This window comes from Drosophila persimilis, unplaced genomic scaffold (assembly GCF_003286085.1).
Source record: "Drosophila persimilis strain 14011-0111.01,24,50 unplaced genomic scaffold, DperRS2 tig00000579-arrow-pilon, whole genome shotgun sequence".
Classification (NCBI taxonomy): Eukaryota; Metazoa; Arthropoda; class Insecta; order Diptera; family Drosophilidae; genus Drosophila; species Drosophila persimilis.
The window spans coordinates 1,396,777-1,422,297 of NW_020825322.1; the positions used below are offsets into that span (position 1 = coordinate 1,396,777).

The following is a 25,521-nucleotide window of genomic DNA, read 5'->3' on the forward strand; positions in this document are numbered from 1 at the left end:
GGTTCCTCTAGTTCCTTTGATCTCATGATCAGCCATGCTTTAATTTCGCTAAAAAATGCAGTCAAATTAAACTCGTTGAATAGGAGTACACGATATAATCATTTTTTCATATATTAGAAGTCCCTTTGTATTATTTTTATAATAATTGCTAAATGCTGCATTGATTGCTTCGTTTGGTTATATACCATTCAATAATAGCCCATATTATATTATAGTTTATCGAAAGAAAAAAAAAAAAAATTATACATTTATGTAGTTCCACTGTGCAGCGCGAATTTTAGAATCCTTCTCATCCTTGCTCACATATTGGATGGTTTTGTGGCTTTGTAATGCAAATGTTTGGGCAACCCTGGCTGATGATAGTTTTGCTCAACTGAAGAGAGGAAAAGGAAATAGACAATGACAATGACGGTTGATTTTGGGGAGCCACAGCCACAGCCACCCCCCAACCTCCAACTAACTCACTCTTATAGACATTGTATCCACGCTCATCGGCAATGAAATACTGCGTTTGTATCAGATTGCGTCGACCTGCGATGGGCACCGAGTTGTAGCCCTCCTGCACATTGATCAGCTGTTCGCCCACGCGTTTCGTGTACAGTTTCTTATAGTTCGCCAGGCCGTTGCTCAACACTAATCTGTAAATTCGAAATATATTTATAATATAATTTAAAAAATATTTAAATGTTTACTCTCTCCCTGTCTCTTTCTGTATTGTGGAATGTGTGGTACGTACTTGTACTCTTCGGTTCCATTGGGATGTATGAGGTGATAATTTTCAACAACATAAGTGGGGGTTGGTGTTGTCGTGCCAGTGGGATCTATGGGCCTGGGACGTGCAGTGGTTGAAGAAATTGATGGTGGAGCTGGTGCTGGGGCCGGTTCATCCAAGAAATAATCAAGATTTTCCTCTTCAAAGTCCATTTGCGGAAATACAGCCAATTGATCCTCATACAAAGGCCAGATTTGTGTTGCTGTTGTGGTAGTGGGTGGTGTTATGGTTGTTGTTGTTGTGGTTGTTGGTGTTGGTTTTGTTGTTGTTGTTGTGGTGGTGGTACTGTCCTCCAGTGGATTGAAGTCATCACCATCCTCAATGTCACTGGGCCAAACAACCAATTGTAATTCATAGATGGGCTGACTATCGGGGGACTTCAAGTGGCGCTGCAGCTGGACCGGCTTATTAGCCGTGCTACTTGCCCCAGACTCAGCCACAGCAGCCTCCACCTCCTGTCCCATGTCCATCTCATCGTGGCAGCCTAACGAGCCCATTGTCGCCGCATCGAAAGTCAATTTGCAGTCGATGCGTTGCCTGTCCTTCTCAAGTGTCGAACTCAACTGGTTCTGGCTCCTCGACTCCTCGACCTCCTCGACTGGTGCTGCCTGGACAGAGCTCTTGGCCAGGATTAGTGTCGCCAGCATCATAGCCAGTGGCAGGACGAGCCATATTCTGTTTGATGTCATGACTGCGGGCACTTTTCTTTGCCGTCTCTCGCTGCCAAAAGGCTCAGACTTGTATTTATACGAATCGAAAAAGCTTGACGCTTGAGGCCCTGACGCTGACTGTGACTGCAACTGCAACTGCAGCAGCAGCATCGACTGCATCATCGATTTAATCAACAGCACTTTGGACACCAGAAACATTTTATTCTCTCATTGTTATAATACCGTTATGCGACGCGCGGAGAAATGGGAACAGCGAACGAGAGAGAGAGAGAGAGAGAGAGAGAGAGAGGGGCCAACAGAATGAAAGAGGATCAAAATAAAGCTTTGCTTCTGCTTAACCCTTCAGTGGGTCACTGGGCATCATTCCCGAAATAAAAGTTATTCTCATCGAAACATAACTTTGAAAATAGTTTAAAATAATTTCCTTATACGTATGTACATAAATCAACTTCTTAAAGAGATAAAGCCAAAGTTAACAAAATATTCCCCCATTTGATTGGGGATTCCACTAAGGGATTTGTTTTAATTTTCCTACAATGAAATCTCTTCAAGTTCTAAAATACAGTTTGGAATTTTTAAAATATATATTTTATCACTAAAAAAGCTTTTATAATCGTATAAATATGTAAAACTTACTGACAATATATTGGAGATCTTCAAATTTAAAGACTATTATTCTCAATAAAGAGGTGCACGATGGATATTTATTACTGATTGGTATATTTTTCTTACTATTGAATTTCTGCAACATTATATTATGACACCCACACTTTCGACCGCTTGGCCTTTGCAAGGGTTAAAGTGCATTTTACAATCCTGAAAGATGATGAAAATCACCCAATAAAGATGTGAAAGGGCTCAGGTGCAGGATTGTTATAAAGTTTATAATTGTTTCATTTTCTGTGGGTATGGGTGTGGGTGTGGGTGTGCTGGTGTGTGAGCGTGTATGTTTCTTCGTATCTTTTTGCTTTTTGTGTTTATGAAAGTTCATTGGCTTCTTCTATAGATGGGATATTATCGGATTGATACGATTGCTGGCACCAAATTAATTCTGACCGAGTGATTGCCCAAGTAGAAGCATTTCGTAGCGGAGGCACTTCCCAGAGACACTTACTTGGATTCCTTATGACCCTTCACCTTTTGTTGGTAGTCTAGTCAAAGGGATTCATTATTTGTCCTATTTCTCCTTTTTTCTTGGTCATTTGAAGTACATCATTTATAATGAGATTTTCCAAGTTGAGCAAAATACGAGTACTTGGTGGACGGTGAATGGTGAATGGTGGAGGTGATGGAGGGGCAACCAGTGGTCGCAGCTGCAGCCCGAGTCGCGGAACAGAGACGCTGCTGTTGATAATGATGATGATGACGCAGCAGCAGCAGGGTATGCCGGGGCGGCGACGATGAAGCTTTTGATGCCCTGTTATTTTAAAAGTGGAAGAGTATGCCTTATCAGACAATAATACCTTATTTGTATAGTGTTTCGAAAAAATTGTATTATCAAATATCAAAAGCATTTAACCATATTTTTTTGAGCTTCTGTAGGATTAAAGGCTAAAAACGAGATTAATTCATTGCGGATTCATCTAGGGAACATACGAATTTCTGCCTAAGAAATTGATCAAATACAGTGTCCAAAATGCCCACAATTTGAAAAATATTTGGTTCAAATTTGATGACTATTATCCACCGAACTTCAATTATTTCGCATAGCTGTGAGATAATATATTTGTTGGTTTTTGGCAATAGTTTATTTTTGATGATAGTTTTTTTCCAAATCTAGTTAGGGTATCGCCATAGTCGGAACAAGGACCATATTGTGATTTCTTCTGATTGCTCCTCTTCTTCTACTTTCTTCGTTTATCTGGCGCTTCTTCTTTGGCATCTCCTGCATCTTCTTGTGTGATTTTGTTGCTGTCGTGTGTCATAAAAGATACATTATTTCGTGAGATATTTTTAAAGCTTGATTTTCTTAAAACCGGTCCAACGCCTCTTCCCGCCTTAACCGCCTCGCCAACGGCATTTGAATCAATCGATTGCCTGCCTCTGTGTCGTTTTTGATTTTTTCTGGACATTTTCAAGGGCAGCAGCAATATCCATTTTTTAGTTCAATTTCTATTTAATTGAAAGAAAGCCAGAACGAAACTAACACATACCCCCACACACAAAGCAAGGGAGGGGAGGTCTTTAATGTGCAATTTGTCAAAAACTTTTTTGATTTATGAGTCCACAACGGCAGCGGCAGCGGCAGCGGCAGCAACAACAACAGCGATGGCATCGAGAACAGCAAGCGGCTGTCAAACAAGTTGTCCCAGTACATTTTCCCCTGCCCCTGCCCGTGCCCCTCCCCCTCCCGCACGGAACCAAAGAAAATTGAAAATCTCTCACACAAATTTCCATGCAAACGAAACATTTTCCCCCTTCTTGCATCTCCCTGTTCCTGTTTCGTTATATTTTCTTCCTTCCTTGCTTTTTTTTTTCTTTTTTTTTTTTGGGTACAAGTTTAATTTGATTTGATTTTTTGGTGAATGCCGCTGGACATGGCCCCCAAGGCAATTTGTCAAGGACACATGTACATACATAGGTATGTGCAAATTTATGTACAATCTTTATTCCGTATTTTGAGGCCCCAAAATAGTATACTTAATCCAATTTAAATGTGTCAATATTGAAGATTATTTCCAATCTAAAAAAAATTGTTATTTTCTAATTTTGAAAAAGGAGCGACAGCCAGCATGGAAATATTTTCTTAATAAATGCAATTAATTTATCAAAATGATATTCTGTTACTTGGTAAATAATTAAGTGAAGCCTGAAATTATTTTAAGCCCAGGAATACAGAAAGAAAATGATTTAATTGGAACAAGTTTTAGAAGTTCGGAAGATAATAGTCATCAAATTAGAACCAGATAGTTTTCAAATGGTGGGAATTTTGGGAACAGTATTTCAAAAATTTTGTAGGCAGAAATTCATATATTTCGTTTATGAATCCGCAATCTCTTTATTTTCCTTTGACCCTACAGATGCTCAAAAAATTATAGTTAAATCTTTCGATATTTTTGCTATCTATGAGATAGTTTTTACCGTAAGAGTAGTAGTACCATCCTACATATGTGTATATATTTTACCCTTTTTTTCAAAGTTATTTGGATTAAGTCGGATAAATTAACTAGTAAAGCTGTGTTGTCCTTTGAAATAATTACATTAACTCATCTTTTATCGATGAAATATTAAAATTTCTGTATGAAAATGAATAATAGATTAAATATTTTTTCACTGGAGGAGGGATGTTGGCGTGGGACCAGAATATGACCCGTCTACGCCTTGAAATTATACATGTATATAATATATACATATATATGTATGGATATAAGAACCATTATGATCAACTGTACAAAATTTCAGCTCAAAATTGGCATTTTTCGAGTGTCTGGCAAACTTTTGGCTCCGCTTGTACGGCGTGTGGTTTCCATTGAAAATAGTCATACTTATCTTTGAATTAATTTTACTTTGCATCTCATACATCCACAGCAGTATCTCATTGCCCAATTGTTTCCAGAGTCTTATGCTGAATTGTTTATGGTTGCAACATGGCAGAGTGGCAAGTGCAACAAGGTAAAGTTAATCTGCTGAAGCTGAAGCAGAGACTGAAGGAGCGCAAAATATGAACAGAAATTAATTTGGGAAATTCTATAGCGAGGCGTGGGATGCGGTTGGGTGCTGTGCTCTGGTCCTTCAGGGGTGAAAAGGGTTGAATTCCAATAGGTTTGCCTAACAATGACTCATTTGAATACACAATTCTGCATTATTTTGGTATCTAAATCAGGACCAAAGCTTTGTGCATATGGGTCTATTGTTGTCATTTTCATTTAATCGATTTAATCCCATGCTCTTACCTCAACAATAAAGCTCTTCCGAAAACCTGAGGAGCATTTTAAATGCCCATATAACTTGTTATATTTAAACATACACAAGAGTGCAGCACTCGATATTAAAATTTGACCCACTTCTTGTGTAGAATCCAGTTCTTAAATCCTTATTAAGAACAATTAAAATTCGGGCCAAATCAGGTTCCATTAACCGCACCCCAACAAGAATAAGAAAACAAAACCGATGGAATATCATAAACGCTTTTGAAATCTCTTACCAAAGAGACCATATATAAGAAGATTCCGATTCGAGGTTGAGATCAAAGCGAGATCAACTCAGGAACGCTTCAAACAAGATCGGAAAAGATCAAAAGAAAACTGAAAAATATATCAAAGATATAGAAATAGTTAGAACTTTATTAGAAGAGACATCATGGAGGGTATATTGAGTTTGAGATTCCTCATCCTGATGGCTGTGGTATGTGTGGTCGTGGCACAGACTGCCACAACGAAGGAACCCATGAGAACCACCACCGGGAAACCTATGAAAGACTTTAAGGAGGCCACAGATAAACGCGATAAACGTCAATTGGTAAGTGAGATTGGGGATCTACGAGGAGCAAAAAGGTGAAAGCTTTCCCAGAATTCTTGGGAGATATCTGTCCGCCCAGGAGGATCTCTCAGAAAGATATAACATACTCCTGTGTGTCTGGGAAGCTTATCCTTCTGATACGATTTTTGGGATACATTTTAAGGGATTTTGCCCTTCGCTGCTTGTTACTGGACATACGCAAACATGCAAAGAGGTTTCGATTTCCGATTTCCATTAGACATTCTATATGCACCATAATACCATAAATAAATAGTGAACATTCTTGTGGCATCCCTAGTACAACCCCTGGCTTGCTTCTCAATTGCAGGGCAGCAATGTTGGTGCCGCCGCCAGCACCGGAGGCAATTTCCCCATCTTCTACGATGGGGTCAATGTGAATCCTCCCCTGCAGCCGCTGCAGCCACTGCAGCCACTGCAGCCGCTACAGCCCCTGCCACCGCTCCAGCAACTGCAACCCTTGCCGCAGCTGCAGCCCATCACCGTGGTACAACCGGGGGCCTCCAGTGGCAATCTGCAGGGCCTGCCGCAGACCGGCTGGCTGCCCAACTTCGGACAGAACTTTGGCCAGAATCTGCCCATCATTGGCACTTTGGTGGGCGGTCTGCCCAACCTGATCAACAGCCTGGGTCTGGGCAACCTCAATGGCGGCTTTGGCACTCTGGGCGGCATCAATCTGGGCAATCTGGGCAACCTGGGCCTGGGCGGACTGACCCCAGTGGTGGCGACACCCGTACCCGTGCCCGTACCCATCACCGGTGTCAGTCCCAGCAATCAACAATGCCCGCTCACCCAGAAGCTCAGCTGCCGCTGCGAGCCACTCATCCAGCTGCCCGGCCTGAAGCCCAGCTCCCAGCTCCGTGGACCCCAGTCCCAGTCCCAGTCGCAGTCGCAGACGCAGCTGGTTCAGATCCTCAGGCAGAACGTGCGCCGCAACGATGATGGGTCCCAGGAGCTGCGCGTCATCCTCAGCAGCGGGCATGTGGTCTACCAACGTACTGCGAAGGATCTCGGCCAGAGCGGCTACTTTGCCATGAGGATCCAGACGGGGCGGTACTTCAACATTTACTACACTGTCAACGACAAGGAGTACACGGTGAGGGCCGACGTCAAGGACGCGCCACCCAGCTCCGATTTCGATGAGGGGCTCAGTGGACAGATCTAAGAATCGTGCAACGGACTGTCTCCCGATGAGTATCGAGCATTGAACGAGAAAGTAAAAGGAAATTACACATCTGGTCAAAAGACTTTCTCCGATAAATGGGTATAACACTTGAATGTCCACAATCATCATCGTCTTGAGCGGCTCCAATCTTTCCTCCCCACATAATCCTCAACGTTCATCGCATAGCCACTTCTTCAAAAAGTATATAAATCATATTATTTTTTTTTTTTAGAACTAAAACTATAAACTAGCCGAAAATAAAATACACAACAATGAAACACATTTGTGGAAATTGTCCCGCTGGGGATTGAAGTTGCAAAGACAAACATTTATGGGCCAGGACTATAAAGTTTTCTGGATGTTGTTTTTTATTGCCGCAGTTGGTGTTGCTGGGGAGGAACCAGCCAGGGCTAATCTGCCTTGGGTTGTCTGAAAGAGGACTTTGGAGAAAGACTCCTTAATATGTAATTACAACGTCCGGGCAGGGCAGGGCAGGGCGAAGGAGTCGGAATCGAAATCGGAGTCTTCTTCCTGCCTGCCACTGCCACCAGTTGAAGCTCCTGGTGGATGGTGAAAAGACAGTGGCTCAAAGACCTCAATCTCCGAATGGCCAAATGGAAATCAAGCCGTAAAATGCAATGTCCTCTACCCAGCTCTGCCCTGCCCCCAAATGCCACGCCATTCGCTCCTCGTTTCAGTTAAGAGCTTTGCCGAGCGGATGCAACTCGAACGAGGATAAGTTCTGCAATGAGCCGGGAACAGGATGACCGGGAAATGGAAACTGCAGGATACTGCTCGGAACAGCATGAAAGCCGGCAATGCGATATAAAATTAAAAGTTCGCCTTTGTACTTCAGCTCGGGACACTTCTGACTGGAGCACAAGCTGCACCCTGAGGCTTCTATTTGACCTTTAATCCCGCGTGCATTCAATGAAAGTCGATGTACCAGTTTTGTCATATGAGTGCGCTATTTATCACATATCACAGGCCACTGGTAATTTGGATGCCAAATCAATTACAAAGTCTGAACAAACCAAAGTTGCATTGGCGTGTGGCATTGACGAGAGCCGCCTTAGAACGGGGCCAGCGCATCCGAGTTCTTTTGAAAGAAAAGAGAATACAACTTAAGGACATTGCAAAGACTTCGGTATAGCACAATAAATACCTAACGTTCTGGAACTTCCGACTGGATTCACGAGGACCAAGCACCGTACCCTTTGCAAACACTCCACATTGTTGGAGGCACCTCCTCCTGGGAGAAAACATTCAACAGCACATAGTCGATGGCTCCAGTCCGGCCTTCGGCCAGCTGCTTGAGATCACTTTTCTTCAGCCGGAGTCCCAGTTTCTTTAGCACGCGATACGAGAAGACTTCCCAGTTCTGAAGACGGCGAGAAAAGCTGGAGACCGTGGGATAGAACTCCAGCCTGATTGAGGGGCAGATCTTCTTGAGGATCTCTGCCACGGGTCGCACGTCGGAGTAGGTGTCCCGACGGGAACGCCAGTTCAGGGTGATACCCTCGCTCTTCAGCCATAAATCAAGCTGAAAACGTTCGCGTTTTGTCAGCTCACGAATGGTGCCCATGTTGACGCTCAGAAACTATAATTTTCCAACAACTAATACTTCAAAACATCTTTGGTTTAACCGAAATACTTAGAAAAGACGCGATATTTCGTCTGTAAAAACTAATACAATTTTGTTTATATTTTGTTTTTTCGAAATTTCTGAATCGAAGTGTATCTTACGGAAGTTGAAACTGTTCTGACTGTGCCAGAGAAAACCAGAGAAAACCAGAGAAACGGCAGGCTGTCATAAAATACTAGATGGAAGGGATTTTCTGTGCTAGCTTGGTTTTGTTTTTCCATACGAATCGAACCAACTATCGAAATCGATGATGTCTGAATCAGACCCTCTCAGATTCTGGTTCAGATTCATCACTGTGCCCTCCTTGTGCACCCTCTATTGCCACACTCTGTTAAATATTGCATAGCCAAAGCGATTGGTTGGGGTTGGGGTCTGGTAACCGCTTCCTCAACTAATTCACCCGACTGTGGCATATGAAATCTGTTGTTGTTGTAGGGAATGGCGCGGCGTGGCGTGGCGTGGCGTGTGGCGTGGGTCTAGGGGCGAAGCACAACCGCATTGCTCTGTGTAGACGAAAGTTTTCCGCAAATCATAAATGGGCCCAGGACACAGGACACAAAACCGGACCGGACCGGACGGGACGGGACGGAACCCTGCACTCTGCAATCGTCAAACCCTAAACTTTTAAAACTCCCCTTAAACTTCCGCGCACACACACACACGCACACCCCCCTCCACCCCCTCCTTCCTGACAGCCCACTTCCGCCTCATTGGTTATGCCAATTGGGGGAAAATTCCCAGGCAGCAACAATTGAAATTGCCGGACTCGTTGTCGAGGCGGGGGAGTTTGCCATTTGATGGAACTTTAAGCTGCAGCTGACTACTCGCCCTCCCTCTCCCATCAATCCCTATGGCCGGCGGTAATTACATATTACCAGATGACTACCATTAAATGCCCCCCAATGCCCCTGCCCCTGCCCCTGCCACTAACGTTGGGGGCTTAAAGCTGGCACAGAAGTATCTTTAAGTGGTGCCGAGTTGCACCACGCATCATTAAATCGACTGAATGCTCCACATTTGGTTCGGTTTGCCGACTGCAGGACCGGCCCGGGACTGCATCCATTAGCAGAAATGACCAGACGGGCACAGAGACCCAGACCCGTCGCAACCGCAGACCAACGTGAGTGACCAGCGAGAGCGAGGCTCGTGACTAGACAGTGTCCGACGGTCTTGCAACACCATCCAGCCCACGCCGGATGACCTATGGCAACGTGACAGCGCTCCACTGAACGCCCCTCCCGCCGAAAGCTGCCGCATTGTGTGGCCAAAAAGCGAAACCGCAACTGAGCCTGGAACTGGCCCCGCAACACGGGGCAAGTCCGAGAATCAGAACACACAGAGCCAAAACCCGGAGCTGCAATAGAGCCCCAGAACCTATTGGCAACGGATGCGAATCGAGAGCGGAAAGCGTGGCAGGTAGCTGGCTGGCGTTGTTGCCGTTGCGCGAAGAGGGCAAATCGTCGGGCTGGACGCCATGGAAATGACTAAAATGTATTAGCCAGAATTAAGTTGGTTACGCAGGGAAAGCGAGACGGAGGGTACGCCGTGAGGGGAGGGGCGCAAAGAAGGCCGGACACCCAGATACACAGATCCACATAGTATTAAGAGAGGTGGCCTGAGACCTCCATCTAAAGGGTGAGAGAGGCAAAGAACGAGCCAGTGCATTGGTTTTGGCCCGCCCGACACATGTGAATGGCCGAAAAGCATACAAAACATTGGGCTGCTTATGGTTATGGCTTACGGGTGCTTTGAGGTTAGTTTGGGTTGGTCTGAGTAACTAGTTTGGGACTAATGAATGTTGAATTCAACGGAGTCCTTGCAGACCCCTAGCTGAAAGTAACCCATAATTTCCATTACGTATTTTCCATGGCTTATTACGATCTGTTTCCCCACAATAATCTATGCCTTCAACCAGGTTTCTTTTCACTTTCTTCATTACTCATATATTTATATAATGGTTTTAGTTGAGTTATACAATTTGGCTTAGATTAGGTTCTCAAAAGGTTTTACAATATCTTACCATATTTCTCCCAAGGGGAGATTAACAATGAGATTATTACGGATTACCGGTTGAAGGATGATATTTGAATCATTTTTAATATATAAAACTAAAACTTCTACCATTTCCTGATCTGATGAATACGTTATTGATGGCTAATTTTTATATTATGGTTTTTGTATGCATATCTAATACCCCTAAGGTCTGTCGACTCTCCTTATTCACAGTCAATGATGAGCTTGCAATTCCAAAATATTGAAATCACTGAAGGGTTCGCGATTTGGTTAGTGATGTTTTCGAAACTCTGTTCGAAATCGTATCCATTTGTATATTCTGTCCTGATTTGCTGGTATTCTGCCTTTGTTGCATACTTTTGATGGACTCACGGACTCGGACATCTTTGGTTGTCTTTTTTTCAGAATAGTTTATAAAAGGTGAGGGTCATCCGGCTACATCAAAGGGAGAACGATTATTATTGTTAACAGACTTGGTACGGATGCTCGGATCTAGATTTGGTATATTTTTCTGAGAGAATTGTGGATTATTATATGTAAATTCTTGAGGTGTAAACATACTGTATTATATGTATTGAGGATTTTGTCTGTAATTGTGGTTGTTCTTATAGTTAATGTTCGATCGATGTGCTGGAATCGGTTTTTGGTTCGATCTACCAAATTCCGCTGTGTCTTGTAGTCTTGTAATCCGGTCTAGGCCAGATGGAAGGTCTGTTGGTGCCCTCATCCCTAGGAAGATCTCCTCGTAGTCCCCTTGACCGTTGGCTATTTTGTACAGCCATGGCAATCTGGTCTTGTATGGTTCCCAAATCTCTTTTATCGGCATAGTGCAGCGTAAGGCATCTCGATATCGCCTTCCAATTGAAGGGAACATTATAGCACTCTAATGTCGTATCTGCTTGCCCAATGATCTTGTTGCGGACTGTAAAAAGTATTCCAAAATATTTTGGAGTACCTTCCTGATCGTCATAGAGCGCAAAAATCCTATCAACTGCCTTTTTCCAAGAGCTAAATTCAGATCGGACACCGGAAAACACTCGAAGAAGTTTCACAACGTCTGGAATTCTATCCAATTCGTTCAAATTTCCACGATATTCAGGCTTAATTATTATATCGGCGAAATTAAGAAAGTCTGAATTTGGGTAGGGAGTGTGTTGGGTCCTTCCAAGTATTTCGGATAGCATAGTTGCTAGTTCTGTCATGTCTGGTAATTGTTAAATTTTTCTTGTTTTCACTGGAACTTTGAGTTATTCGAAATTTTGAGAAATGGTCCTTAAAGGTTGAGAGAGTTTTCACTAGTTTACGAAACTTATTGTTGTATTGTTCACTGGATCCTTCTTTAGAGGAATACAAATACACGATTGAGAACTGCCTTTATTGAGAATCCATGTTCAACTGAATCTAGAATCTGTAATCATCTATTGGTGATCGCGGCAGAGGAAAGTCGGCTGCGGAGTCGGCCGCAGGAGTTGGGGGGCAGCATCAAGTCAGCAGCGGTGGTCGGTGGTCGGTGGTGGGGACAGAGAACAGCAGAGTCAGCATTGTCGCAGTCGCGTCGTCAAAGCAGGGGTGGGGGTGGGGCCGGAGGACGGCGTCGACGGTCTCGGAGAAAATGCTGACTGAATTGGATCCAGCGGTACTTGAGAAATACTTTGGTTCGGTAATTTTGTTTGGACTGGAAATGGAAATATGATATACGTACATTCGGAGTTCTTTGAAAGTGGACACAAACGGATGAATAAACTGAAGAATGTTTGTTTTTCTTTTTGGTTTTGATTTTAGAGCATTGAACTCTTCGAACAGGCCACTCTTGAAACAGAGCATAGGCTTAACTTATAAGTTATAGCTCTCAATTAGCCCTTAATTTAAATGTGGCATTTGTACGTATTTAACAGTTCAATATTTGATGGTGCAGGCTTTCCAACACTTAAAGCTTTCCAACACTATTTCCAGCATCGTTTCAGAGATGTAATCGCTGTAATCCCTACCTGTCAAAGTAGTAGGCCGGCAGTTTCCATCAAATATAATATTATAGTTCGTATTCATAGTTCCCCAAATCATTACAGTAGTTTCAAATCAGCGATATTTTTTCCAAATTCTGCCCAAGTTTTAATCAGTTGGCACTATAAATATTGTTGCTTTATTTCGAAGAAAAGTGTAAGCCCCATTGTGAAGCATTCGTGGATGAATTTTATTTACTTAAAAGGTAAGTATGCTCTGGCTTTTGCTGCACAATGAGCACCCAATAGTCCTTTAAACTAAAGTTAAAAAATAGCCCCATACCATACAAAAAAACGGTAGAAGACTTAAACTTTGACTTAATATGGTACAAATAGCTGTTGTTTCGATACGAGCAATCATCTTTTCACGCCATCTTTTGAATTTTTAACCAGGATTTTGGTGGTATAATATTGCAAATACGAAGTACGTGGATATGATCTACTCCTTCAGGCCTACAACCTACTTTTGGACACGTACAAAGTACGCTCAAAAGTCGTCATTTTGTCGCGTGGTATTCTATTCCAGAATTTTGAAATTATTTTGACCATTTCGGGAAATTAAGCCAGATGCTGATCAGACTCCTAAGCACTGTCGAAACGAGGCTGCAGCAGCCATTTCTGCCGAATATTGAAGCCATTTAGTGGGCGTCAGTCTCGAAAAATCTCTTGAATAATCCCCTCCATCTAGTATGCTGTGACAGCCTGCTGTCAGCTGGTTTGAGCACAGGCAGCCCATAAATTCACAACGCTTTCGACTTCCATAGAACATACAACGTTTGAAAAATACACAACAAAATAAATTAGTCACAACATTACTTTTCAAATACACAAATTTCTTCTGTATTCACAAGTTTTGGTCAAAAGAAAAATTAGAATTCGTGAACGCCATGTGTAGCATCCGTCAACTGTCTGAAGAGGAGCGTTCGCTCGTCGATTCATGGCTGGAGAGCGAGGGCATCGTGTTGAACTCGCGCTCGCGGCGCGATACATACTCCGATGTGCGGCCCGTGGCAGAGATCCTGAAGAAGATCTACCCCGAAATAGAGCTCGAATGCTATCCCACTGTCAGCAGCTTCGATCGTCGCCTCCAGAACTGGCAAATCTTCGCGTTTCGGGTGCTCCTGAAGCTGGGTCTGCGGCTCCACAATCATGATCTCAAACAGCTGGCCGAAGGCAAGCCGGGGGCCGTCGACTGGGTGCTCTTCCATGCGTTTTCCCACGCCGAAACGTTTCCCAAAGTACGGAGCTGTTCCAGGGCCCGTTCCATGGGTGGTGTTTCCAGGCGCCAGAGCACGAAAAAGTGGCGCGATATTTAAATGTATGCTGTATGAAATTGCCCTTTATTATCTTGGGCTATCTATAATAATGGCCTATCATCGCCCCATCATCGCCATACAAATTTCAGGTGGGTGGAATTCCTTTAGAAAAACGGAGAACGGCAGACCTCCAAGTTTAACGTAACCGTTCCCGCCACAGTTCAAAGATGATTGCTGGAGGGACAAGAAGACAGTTTCCCGCCGGATGCGACTCGATTGGGGATATCATCTACGTGGGACCTGGCCAATGGCACGTGCTCCTGGATGTCCGGGCTACAGTCGAGCTCCATGGATTAGTTTATTTTAGTAGTACCCAGATCACAGATATTTTAATAACTCGTACAAAAAGTAAAAAACCCAGCCTCTTCTGAATATGGATATATTTACTTCTTGTAGAGCAATACACTTTATCCACAGTGGTCAGTGCTCGCCCCTGGGCTTCTGCACAGCCTGGTAGAGTCCTTGTGCGCTTTGGGTCGTAGTGGGGTCCGAACCGAGCGTTGGTTCTGAAAATCGGGGTTCTTGCACTGGTTCTTCCTCGCTTGCGTTAGGTATTAATCCAATCCTCTAGTACCTCTAGTAGATCTAGAGGATCTCCAATCCTTATCCAACGTCCCAGTGGATTCTGCGGTGTGCCCGTTGCTATGGTCTGCGAAGCGGTTCAGCGCCACCAAGAAGTTGGCCTTGGCAGTGATGCGGGAAGGCGCATGATCTCGTTCCCAGTCGATTGCTCCTGGTCCGCGACGCAGTTTCTACAGCTCGTGAGAACACCTTCCAGTTTTGAGTTTAGGGGGGTGCGTTCACAATCAACTCCGATACTGACCAATACAAATTATTCAAAGCTATTTTCTGTATTTTTTGTGGTATTCCTACTGAAATCCTGCAAGGATGTGTCACAAAACTTTATCGTTAGACCGTTAAGAGAATGTTTGAACTACACTTGCGTCATCTGTGGGATTCAGAGGAACACTACTGTTATATGCGCCCCCTAGATCGAACAGTGCTGCCAGATAAGCACAATTCAGTTATATATTTATATCAATAAGTTTTAGTAACAATTAACGAATAGATCAAGTCAATCGGTCCTTTTTAATCAGGGAATATAGGTCGATATACATAGATTTTAAGGATATCCACCTAACGTTGGACCGTTAAGAGAATGTTTTAATACCGCTGGCGTCATCTATGGAAACAAGAGAGAAAAAAGCTTTTAAAGGCGCCCGCTAGACCAAACAGTGCAGCCACACTAACAGAATTGTCACATTGCCGCTTATCTACTTCATTTCTACTTACAAATAGAGTATTATTTAATTCTACGAGTCACAACAGAATTTGGCTATAATATTTTTATTTTAAAAATAGAGATACGGATCCAAGAAATTCGTTCCGCTTATCGCACAAAAATATCGATGTGGTGCCGATCAGAAACGGTGAGGTGAGGTGCGTTGAAGCCTTTTAATGTTGCTGGGCCATTTTGCCATACTGTCCATACCTTTTTTTAATCACCAGCAACAAAGTCCTCCAGCAACATGCAAGCGAGAGCGGGCACACTGCCAGAAGAAACGGCAAATGGTCTCACAAATTTTGCTCTGCCTGTCAGCTGTTCGTGAAACCAAAAAAAAATAATACAAAATAATGCCGACAAGTGGGTATTTAATAATTTAAACGCAGCCTTAGATAAGGATATCGTGGTCTTTTTTTAAGCAGAGATAAGAGATAGGATGGGCTCTCAAGAATATATATTATTATTCTTTTTGTTTTCCACGAATTAACTCAAGTTTCTATCCTGTTTAAATTAACGGGTTTTAAGTGGGCTAAGATCTTTTTTTAGCGGTATATTTACGGTATATTTTAAAAACCAAGGCGGCATATTTAAGTATATTCCAGAAGTTCAGACACTAAATGGGCTAAAAAGGTAGGGACAACAGGCAAAAACTCCCGTAAGTTTTTTTTGTTTGACCTTTTTCGCCAAAACCATTTTTCAGACAAAATCCAATAAAAGCAAGTATTAAGAATACCCCAGTTAAATAGAAAATTGATTCATCAATCGTATAAAATTATGATGGCATGGCTTAATGTTCTGTATAGCTAGTAATATTCGACGGAATATCAAAAACGAGGAATATGTATAACAGAACTTGAATTCGTCAGTATATTTACGGTATATTTTTAAATCGAGACGGTATATGTAGGTATATTTCTGAGGGTTGGACGGTATATTTTATCGACAAGTCCGCGGTTACACTGGTTGTCGGTTTAGCGCTGTCGAAGGAAGGTTGTGTCGAAATTTTTTTTTAAGAATTCAGAAAACTCGACTCGTGTGTCGCACGCACAATTTGCAAAACAGTAAAATCTACGAGTTCAGTGCAGCTGTAGTGCACGTGTGCCTGTGTGTTTGTGTTCAAGTGTGAGTGAGTGAGGACTGTGCAGATCTGAAACGTTGGTTCTCGCGGAGAGGAGGCGGAGAAAGAGTAAGAGCACAACAAAATACAACAAGTGCAAACAACGCGCGGACATCTTCTGACACGAAACAACAAGAACAACAACAACAACGGGTACCGTTGGCGGTAGAGTGTTAGAGTTAGAGTGTGGGGGATTCCGGCGGCGGCGACGACGTGGGAACAGGGGCAGCAGGCACGTTATTGTTGCTAGAACATTGATAGCGAAATGATTAATGAATAAAGCGCGGCACACAGCCCAACGGCATATCGAGTAAATATATTGTACATTTAATACTAATGAAAACTATTTCACCCGCCCTTCCCCTCCCACCGTCACCCCTCTATAAAGTTATATATTTTAGGCGACGTTTCTGCTTTTCGCTTCTGCTGTTGGGTTCGAAAGAGGCAGTGGAATGGTAAAGGGAGAAGAACTAGCGTTGGTCTTTCGGTTCGTTCTCTTCTGCCATTTCCATTTGCCATTCCTGCTGCTGGTGCTGTTGCTGCTGCTGCGGTTTTTTGTCGCTTCGCTTTTGGCCGCCTGCAGGCCGCATAATGAGAGTGCTTCAATTTCAATGCATTTCGCTCTCGCGCGCGCTCTTTCTGGCTTTTTGTTGTTGCTGGTGTTGTTGTTGGTGTGTTTTGTTCCTCTGGCAGGCGGCAGTCACATGCATGTGCATGAGAATTTCCAGCTGTGTCGCCGAGGAGTGTCTCCTCTCCATGTTCGTCCGTGTGTTTGGAAGGGAGTCTGCGATTTGGAATTGTGGGCCTGGCAGGAAGGGGGAGCTTCATTTGTTCGTCCTTCCGCCCCCCCCACACACACACAGCCTCCCCCCGGCAGTCCTTGGGCTACATTTTCGTTTTATTTTGTCAAAGTTTGTTGCACTTTTCGCATCCTGTCAACCCAGCCCACCCCACAGCATTTCCTCTCCCTCGCACATAGTACACCCATTCTGTATTTCGTTTCCTCTCCTTTAACCGCCCCCGTCCCTGTCACCCTCCCCCTCCCAACAGCAACAATTAGTCGCAGCTGAGAAAGAAGGGCACCAAGGCAGAGCAGAGCAGCGCAGCGCAGCGCAGCGCATCGTCGCTGGCGGCAGACAAAAGCCGCCTTGCCATCTTGCAGTCCCTTTCCTCTCTGCTCTCTTCCTATCTAACGCTAGCGCTGTCTCTGTCTTAACTTTTGATACCCTCTCAGCGGGTATGATGGTTCTTGCCACGTCTGTTAAATAATCTTATGCACGTTGGTCCCCTACGAATTATAGGGTATTATATGGTGCGACCCCTTCCTCCTGACTGCTGGTCTTCCCTTCTTATTTATGTACACATTCCACTTGGCACTTGTTATATTTATACGCTCCGAACACTTGCACATGCCACACCTCCCTCGCCCGCCCGCTCGCCCCCTGGCGCACTCTCTCTTTGGGATGTGGGATGTGGGATGTGTGGCATCATCAGTATGCCAGTTGTCACTTCATCGTTTTAAATGCGCTTCATGGTTTTCAATTTCGGAAAACAAGTGGCCCAAAAGAGCTGCAGAAGTGCCCATATTACATGCCACAGCAGAAGCAAAGAAGACGTTGAGGCCCTCCTGCTGCAACTCCCCCCACCGTCCCCCTCCCCGACTGCAGGCAAATGAAATTAGTCTCCCCAGCAACTGAGAAAGAGAGAAGGAAGACAGGGAAGGATGGTGAGCAGCAGTTGGATATAAAACTCAATAAAATTCCACTAAATGCAAATTTCGAATGCATCCATTCGAACTCATACAGCCACCATCCCCCCGCCCCCAAGCCCTTACTGCCCCGTCAACAGCTCGAAATTACAAAAAAAAAAAAAAAAAGAGAGAAAAGAAAAAAGAATAACGCCAATCCGAAAGTTCCGGCCAAGTCTTTGGGACGGTGTAAAATCATTATTCGTCACGCTTATTCGTCCGTCTGGTGCTGCTTGAGGGACGCGTCGCGGTCAAGGGCGTAAACGTGTTCTCCGAGAGAGAGAGAGAGAGCAAAAGAGAGAGACAGATCGCTTTTGAATATGAGAAAGTCTTCAAAATACAGGTAGAAATGCGAATGCAACGCAGCTACCGGAAAAAATGAAAACAAAACTCTTTAGAGATTGGAAAATTCCAGACTACCCCGCGATCTACAATGTATCCATATATCAAAGGAATAGATACTTCAGCTAAAAGTTTCTCTCTCTCATTTTTATCTGATTTGACCACAAACTTTGACCTACCTGTTGATTTGTGGAGCAAATAATTTCCACACTTCCATCCTGCCACGCACTCAGCCAATTAACGGTATTTTGGAGCAAGAAAAAAACCAAAATTAATTGTGGATTGTGGAAAATATTACGCATTTATCATCGTTCCACGCGTATTAACGTGGCTATCAGCATTTTTCATCATTCACTCAAATTGCGGCCCATTACGGGGGCCGGAAAAGAATATAAAACAAAATGAAATTAATATCAAAAATTAAGGGGAATACTTACGAGAATATGTATATGCAAATCGCAGACACGCTACGTTGACTGTTTGTTCTACCAACAAAAAGAGAACAATGAAACCAAAAAAAAAAAAAAAACCAAAAAGGGAGAACCATTTTGATGGCCTCCAAAAGACCAACCTCCCATGGTCGCCCCCTCTCCCCAAACAATTGCACAAATTGCCCAAAAGCCAGAGAGAGAGAGAGGGAGAGGGAGAGGGAGAGAGGCAGACTGACGTTAAGGAAACGCGAAGGAAATGCAAAGGAAACTCCTTGGCTCCATTAAAAGTTGGCCCATTTGACATCGGTTTCATCGTTCTTCTCACCCCCTGGCCAAAAGGGGAAGTTTTAATGGCCTTTCCCTGAGTCCGTCCAGTCGTGGCTTGAAATTCTGTCTTTTGGGACACGTAAGCCCTCTCTTTCGCCCTCGCTCTCTCTCTTCTGTACAAAGAGAGCGAGCGACTTAAAATTGCCAATCAAATGAAACACAAAAAAAAAACACACACATACACACAGACACACAGAAAAAGTGCAAAAATTTAGCACGCTTATCAATTTATGACATTCGCCCTGTAAGGCCCCCCGCCCCCGCTTGACGCCCCACAGGCACCGCCGACTCTTCATCAGCAGAAACTTTGTTGCCAATTTGCATACAATGCAGTTTTTGCAGTTAACATTTTCCACTTGACAGTTTGTTACATTTTTTGCATCTTGTTTTAAATATTTATTTGTATTTTTTATAGTCCCCCCACACAACGTGCGGTACTTCGTAGGGCACAACAGTAAAGGGGTATACTTTTTATAGACTCTTAGAGCCGCACATATAAATATTTGCAATTTTGTAAATGTAATTTGAAACATTGTAGTGCTAACTGCTGGAGGGCTATCTATGCCATAGATAATTCTAGTATATATTTACTGCTTGTTTATTGGTTTAATCATTGGAGTATATTCCAAGTAAATCCCAGTCCCTGGGTATCCCCACAGTAGCAAGACGGGCGTGCGAGTGCCCCACACGGAGTGTCCCGTCTTCGACACACATTTAGTTTTGTTGCAAAGTCTGTTGCACAATTTCAAAGTCAATTCATTCATTCGATTGTTTTTTCTGTGTGTGTGTGTTTTCGGTTTCAACTTTTGATGCCCGGCGCGTCGCTGCTCGGCTTTCAATCGATTCCACATCCAAAAGCAAACAAACGCCGCTCTCGCTGTCGCTCTCCCGCTCCCGCTCTCTCTGTCTCTGTCACTCTCTTTCTGTCACTTTTGTTGCTTTAATCGCGCAATATTTTAGGTTCAATGACTTGAGGCATTTGTTTTGTATCGTTTCTTTTGCTGCTCTCGGGGGGTGGGGAGTGTTAATTACTTCTTCGTTTTTTTGTTCTTGTTTCAATTGTCACATTTTTTTTTATCGGGGCAGATCGAACGCTTGGCCACGACCTCCCAAAAGAGGGGAGGAATCGCTGACAGACAGACGCAAGCTGCCTGATACATAACTATTTTGATTGGTCCGCGAAGCGTGCGTGTCGTCAGCTTTTAAGCTTTTTTTGTTGGCCCTAATGACGCTATAAGCCCTGCCCTGCCCGTTGGAGTACGTAACGACAGAACACAGAAAGGAGGGAGCTCTGTCACTCTTGGAGCTTCTCTATAGACAAAAAGATGTAGCCATTTCCTTACAGCAATCAAAAATAAGTAGAACACAAGGCTTCTATACCCTTTTTCGTTAAATATTAATGGGAAATGTCACATCTACTCGATTGTATCTATGCCAAAGCGAAGTTCAATGTACCTGCCCGATTCCGATTCCGATTCCACAGCTGCACAAAGTCTTCTTCCCGTCTCTGTTTCGTATTCATACAATACTCGTATTTATTTATACAGCAGTTGACATAACACAAATTGAATTATAACATTTCTTTCCTGCTTCTCTTTGCCGTATTTTTCCTGTTTGGCTGGCTGCTGCAGCAACATTCCGTGTATAACGCGATCAGACGTTAAGTTTTAATTAACACTTTTTGCCCCACTTGCACGGGCAACACCCCACCCGATCTCTGCCGGATAGATGGGGTGTCTAACGGTGCCCTGAAGAGGGTATTAGTATATGCTGGCAGTGCAGCGTGTGGGCGGGGGGGGCGGAAACCCTCTTAAGCCCAGCCCCTGGCTTCACTCTTAGCATGGCTTTTCCCACTTTGAGTAGTTAATGTATGAGCATCATCCCGATAGAGGAGGGCATTAAATAATCAGTATGATATGGGATATATATACCATATAGGGATTGGATATAGGCCAGCCTTGAAACTTATTAAAAGATATATTTGATGCTCGAGCGGAATGTGTCGCCTCCACATACATGTCGTGTGCATGACGCGACACATTTGAGGCTCGGCTCGAGTTTGCTTGGTGCCCCGCTGCTGCGAAGGAATCGAGCACATTTGTAGGGTATTCTTTGATTCATTGGAATGCTGTGGCATTTCCTTCTCTCTCTCTCTCTCTGTCTTTCATCATCCAGTGTCGCGTTGCGCTTCAGTGTGCAAATATGCTGGGGGATATTCGCTTCATTGCATCCGCTGCCCCAGCGTTACGTGGCGTTGCGTTACGTTGCGTTGCGTCGCATTGTTCCGGCAAGGGCAAATCCCAAGTCCCTGTCACTGGGCCCCCGTCGTGGGTTTAGATAACGCCCTAGAACAGCTGCCTCCTACCCTCCGCCACCCTCTACTGCTGCTGCTGCTGCTGCATGTTGTCTGAAGTAATTTATAATATCATGACGTGACGTGCCTCGTGCCGCTGCCTTCTGCTTTGGCCTGATAAATGAGGCGAATGTCGCCGTGGAGTCAGTTGGCTAAATAATAAACTCTCTGCGAGGCATGCGGGCCATGGCGTTTCAGCCACGTTTTGAGTTGAAAAATAGAATGGCTATGGCTATGGCTATGGCCTTCCCTTCCCCACTTGTCACTCTCTCTCTCTGTCTCTCTCTCTCTTTTTTACCCTCTCACTCTGCTTAAGCTTCACGGATTTTGTTTTTGTTTTTGGCGCGCTTTAGTTTTTAGAATTTTCCATCAAATCATCAACACTTCCTGCAAAAAGCGTGGCTCAACATTATTTATGCAGATTTGTCTCTTTTATTTTTTCGCCCACCACTCGTTGTCCCTCTCTCGCTCTCAGGCGAATGATGTGGCAGACAATGAGACGCATGGAGGCGCAACAAGCGTGTGAACTAGCGCCAGGCTATTTGAACAAAGTGCCACAGTGGGACTGCAGTCGATGGAAGATGCCCAAAATGGTAGCCAAATTTTGCTTTAAAGCCCAGAGAGCACAGATGAAAGGTTTCGTGCACCAGTTTTTGTCGAGGCACACCCCCCGTACGACGTTTCATATGATTTTTGATTCGTGTCCTTCAATTTTTGTACATTTCTTTTGTTCAGAAAGATCCTCTTTAAAGACTTTATTGCTTTAGTGGCCCCAATAGATGCATTTCTTATGTCCCTGGGGCCACTGTGCGGCTGTGCGGCTGTGTGGAGCCGAGTGGAGTGGCCAAAAACAAAATGCCATTAAGCTTAAGTTGAGCACGACACGAAAGAACAAAATCAGCTGAGAACCGAGCGAACTGTTTGTGGAAAAAGGCACATAAAAAGCAAACAACCATTCGCTGCACATACTCCTAGTGTTATAATAAAAAGCAAAGTCCCATCAAATAAAGTAGGGAAAAACTCTTCACTTCGCTCATATGCATAAGCAATTTAATGTGACCGTCTGGCTGGCTGGAATGTTGGTTGGATGTTGAATGGGGATGTTGGTTCCAGAGCTGAGAGCTCTCTTGTTTGGCAATACAATAAAATTTACACGCTTATTAATTTTTACAAGACTTTAACCGACACTTTGGCTCCCACAGGCGAACGACAGGAAACAACAACAACAACAAAACGGCTGCCGGGAGGAAAAGTAGAGCAATGTGTGTGTGTCTGTGTGTGTGTGTGTCTGTGTGTGTTTACCCTTTTGCCAGCAAACACACAATCCACATCCACATCCACATACACACACTCCTCCTCCGGGTAGCACCTCTTCAAACAAAAATTCGACTTGCTTTTTGGTATTTTTCCCTATTTGAAAGAGTGCTCGAGGGGTGGGGGGTGGGAGTAGTGAATAGTGGGGCGGGGGTAGTGGGCGGAAAGAGGGTTGCTCTAGTAACTCGCAAAATAAAAACAAAAAACTTCCGACTGCTGAGCCCTTCTGGGTAAATATATAAGCCACATTTTGGCATGCAAAATATGGCCAAAAGGAATTTTTATTTTTTGTTAATATCAAAACTTTTCGACACACGAAAGCGCACAAGTGAGAAGAGAAGAAAGTCAAAAAGGGAAAATAGGAGACTCGGAAGCGGAAGGGCAAAGAACCAAAGAGAAACGGAAGCAAACCCTTGAGGGGTTCGCTGTCATATGTGGAAAGCACATTTTTGCATTCCCAGACACACACACACACTCCCTCAGAGTCCCCGCCCCCCATGGCCAAAACAACTCCTTGGAATGACCAACAAGTTGGCACGGATCAGAAGCCAGGAAGCACGGAGACAACCGACAGACAGAGAGGCGCTCAGACATGCACACACACGACGAGCCAGTGGGTGTGTCGCGGCCTGCGTGGGTCGACACGAAGATACCCCTCAGCGGTGGCCAGATGATGCACTCACCGAAAAGTGTTAACCCTGTTTCAATTAAATCTGTACTTAAGTAGAAGGATATTTGAATTAAGTATTTTCCCAATCCCGTCAAAAGGTCTTTAGAATTTTCCGATTTTGGGTGAGGTCGTCGAGGCCTAATATACCCCACTGCAAATCCCAGCACCTTCGGGGGCATAAAAACGGAATGTTTAATTGAGAATAAAAGGAGTGCTGCCTACCCTCTCCCCCACGTACGTCTACGAGTGCACAATACGGTGTATGCTTGGTCCTACAGGGCCAAAGGTGAATCATTCGAGAGATGAAAGGAGCGAAAGGAGTCGGTGGGCTGGTGGAGAGCCGACCGCAGATGACGACAAATTGCAAGCTTTCTTTGGAAAGTTTCTAGTGTCCGGAATAGGGTTTTGGGGTTAAGAAAATTGCATGCGAGTAATGGAACACACACCCAAAAAAAAACAAAAAAAAACTCATGGGAGAGATGATTTGTGCAAAGTTGTTCATTCTGTGGCTGTTTCGGGGGGAACAGGCGAAACGGTTTCTTTGTCGGCAAATCATCCGAAATTCGTTGCAGAAGACCCGTCCTTCTGAATGAATGAATGCCAAATTAAATAAGTTCGGGGTGTGGGGGTGTGGGGTGTGGGGGGGAGTGGAAAAACTTTTCCTTCAGTGTAATTACGGCTTCTAAATACGGAAATTGTGTGAGGCTAACGGAAGGGGAGGGCCGTCGTCCAGGTCTGGGAAGCAGTTCAAATAGTTCTCAGGAATCCCCAGGTATCGTTTCTGTATCTAATTTGATTTCTCGGGCAAGTGCAGTGGTCACTTCTCCATGGACTGAACGATGTGTTCTATCAGATAGCACTCGAAGCTGGCAAAGATACTCTTTGATGGGGGCTTCCCTTAAATAAGGAACTCTTTTCCTCTGCCCCTCCTGCCTGTTCTGTATTTAAGGGAATTATGCTTGAGCATCTGACACGTCGGCCGCACTCTCGAGAGTTGCCAGGGACTTGGCAGTTGGCAGTTGTGAAGTGCTGCTGCCACAGCCAGCGCTCCTCAAGAGGAGGACGCAAGAGGAGCCCCCGTGACGAATGTCCCCTCACAATTTTACGAGATGCACTCGACAAGCTACAGTCGGGCTTGCCAACGGATCGCCGACGATTCCTGACTGGCAAAGACGTATTTTGCATCTCTGCTTTGTGTTTGTATCCGTTTACTTATGGGATCTTTTGCGCCAAGCCCATCTGCTGGCAGTCTCCACTGTGCTGGCACTGCATGTGGCGACCCAGGCCACTTAGACCTGTGGAAACAGCTGGTAGATGTCTTGTGTCTTGTGTCTGAGCCCCAGGAGTCACGTCCCCATGTCATAGTGGCAGTAGTAGATTTCTAATCAAATATGGTAACACAAATGACAAAAAACAAGACAAAAAAACGGGAGGGAAAAGGAAGAGTAATGTGCGGCTGTTTACGCTTTTTACGCTTCTGTTTGCTGTCATCTCATTCCCCCGTCTGTTTGCCGATCTGTCTAGTGTTTTGGGATTACTAATAATAAATGTTCGATCGTCTGTTTGCAGGTATGACGGAGGAAATAACCAACAATTGGAGCTATTACCTGTATATATCGCTGACACTGGTCCCAGTCTATTTGGCCTTTCGGCTCATCAAGACCCTCGGCTGGCAGCTCTTTGTCAACAACTGAGCAAACACAGGACAGAGCTCGGTCCCCACTCCAACCAGGGTGATGCATCTACTGCCGCATCCAGGGGACACAGAAAAAGGCAAAGGTGCGTAGTCACTCGAGGTCTCCACACAGATGCAGTCCGGTATTCGGTAGTGCCGCTGGTCGAGCGTTGAATAGTTTCGAGTGCAGCAGCAGCAGCAC

The 25,521-nt window shown here is 44.4% G+C and overlaps 5 protein-coding genes across 9 annotated transcripts; 3 read left to right on the plus strand and 2 right to left on the minus strand.

The window, feature by feature from the left end:
* Window positions 1-261: 261 nt before the first annotated feature.
* Window positions 262-1,461, minus strand: LOC6598223. The gene is made up of 3 exons (XM_002023329.2): window positions 737-1,461; window positions 466-638; window positions 262-373 (listed from the first exon to the last, which is right to left on the minus strand). Exons 1-3 carry the CDS (start codon window positions 1,459-1,461, stop codon window positions 300-302), a joined length of 972 nt encoding a protein of 323 aa, XP_002023365.1. The 3' UTR covers window positions 262-299.
* A 4,281-nt stretch (window positions 1,462-5,742) lies between these two features.
* On the plus strand, window positions 5,743-7,084 carry LOC6598222. The gene is made up of 2 exons (XM_002023328.1): window positions 5,743-5,901; window positions 6,230-7,084. The coding sequence occupies exons 1-2, from the start codon at window positions 5,743-5,745 to the stop codon at window positions 7,082-7,084; spliced, it is 1,014 nt and encodes a 337-aa protein (XP_002023364.1).
* Window positions 7,085-8,033: 949 nt separating this feature from the next.
* On the minus strand, window positions 8,034-8,735 carry LOC6598189 (sperm flagellar protein 1). The gene is made up of 2 exons (XM_002023327.2): window positions 8,250-8,735; window positions 8,034-8,183 (listed from the first exon to the last, which is right to left on the minus strand). Exon 1 carries the CDS (start codon window positions 8,667-8,669, stop codon window positions 8,277-8,279), a length of 393 nt encoding a protein of 130 aa, XP_002023363.1. The 5' UTR covers window positions 8,670-8,735; the 3' UTR covers window positions 8,034-8,183; window positions 8,250-8,276.
* A 4,154-nt stretch (window positions 8,736-12,889) lies between these two features.
* LOC6598188 lies at window positions 12,890-14,430 on the plus strand. The gene is made up of 3 exons (XM_002023326.2): window positions 12,890-12,948; window positions 13,594-14,147; window positions 14,219-14,430. The coding sequence occupies exon 2, from the start codon at window positions 13,630-13,632 to the stop codon at window positions 14,056-14,058; it is 429 nt and encodes a 142-aa protein (XP_002023362.1). The 5' UTR covers window positions 12,890-12,948; window positions 13,594-13,629; the 3' UTR covers window positions 14,059-14,147; window positions 14,219-14,430.
* A 1,886-nt stretch (window positions 14,431-16,316) lies between these two features.
* LOC113566130 lies at window positions 16,317-25,356 on the plus strand. Of its 5 annotated transcripts, none has more exons than XM_026990383.1 (2): window positions 16,317-16,333; window positions 25,214-25,356. In XM_026990383.1, the coding sequence occupies exon 2, from the start codon at window positions 25,216-25,218 to the stop codon at window positions 25,336-25,338; it is 123 nt and encodes a 40-aa protein (XP_026846184.1). In that variant the 5' UTR covers window positions 16,317-16,333; window positions 25,214-25,215; the 3' UTR covers window positions 25,339-25,356. The 5 variants fall into 5 exon arrangements, with proteins under 5 accessions (XP_026846184.1, XP_026846181.1, XP_026846183.1 ...); XM_026990380.1 differs by lacking the exon at window positions 16,317-16,333 and adding an exon at window positions 16,348-16,613; XM_026990382.1 differs by lacking the exon at window positions 16,317-16,333 and adding an exon at window positions 16,348-16,465.
* Window positions 25,357-25,521: the final 165 nt, after the last annotated feature.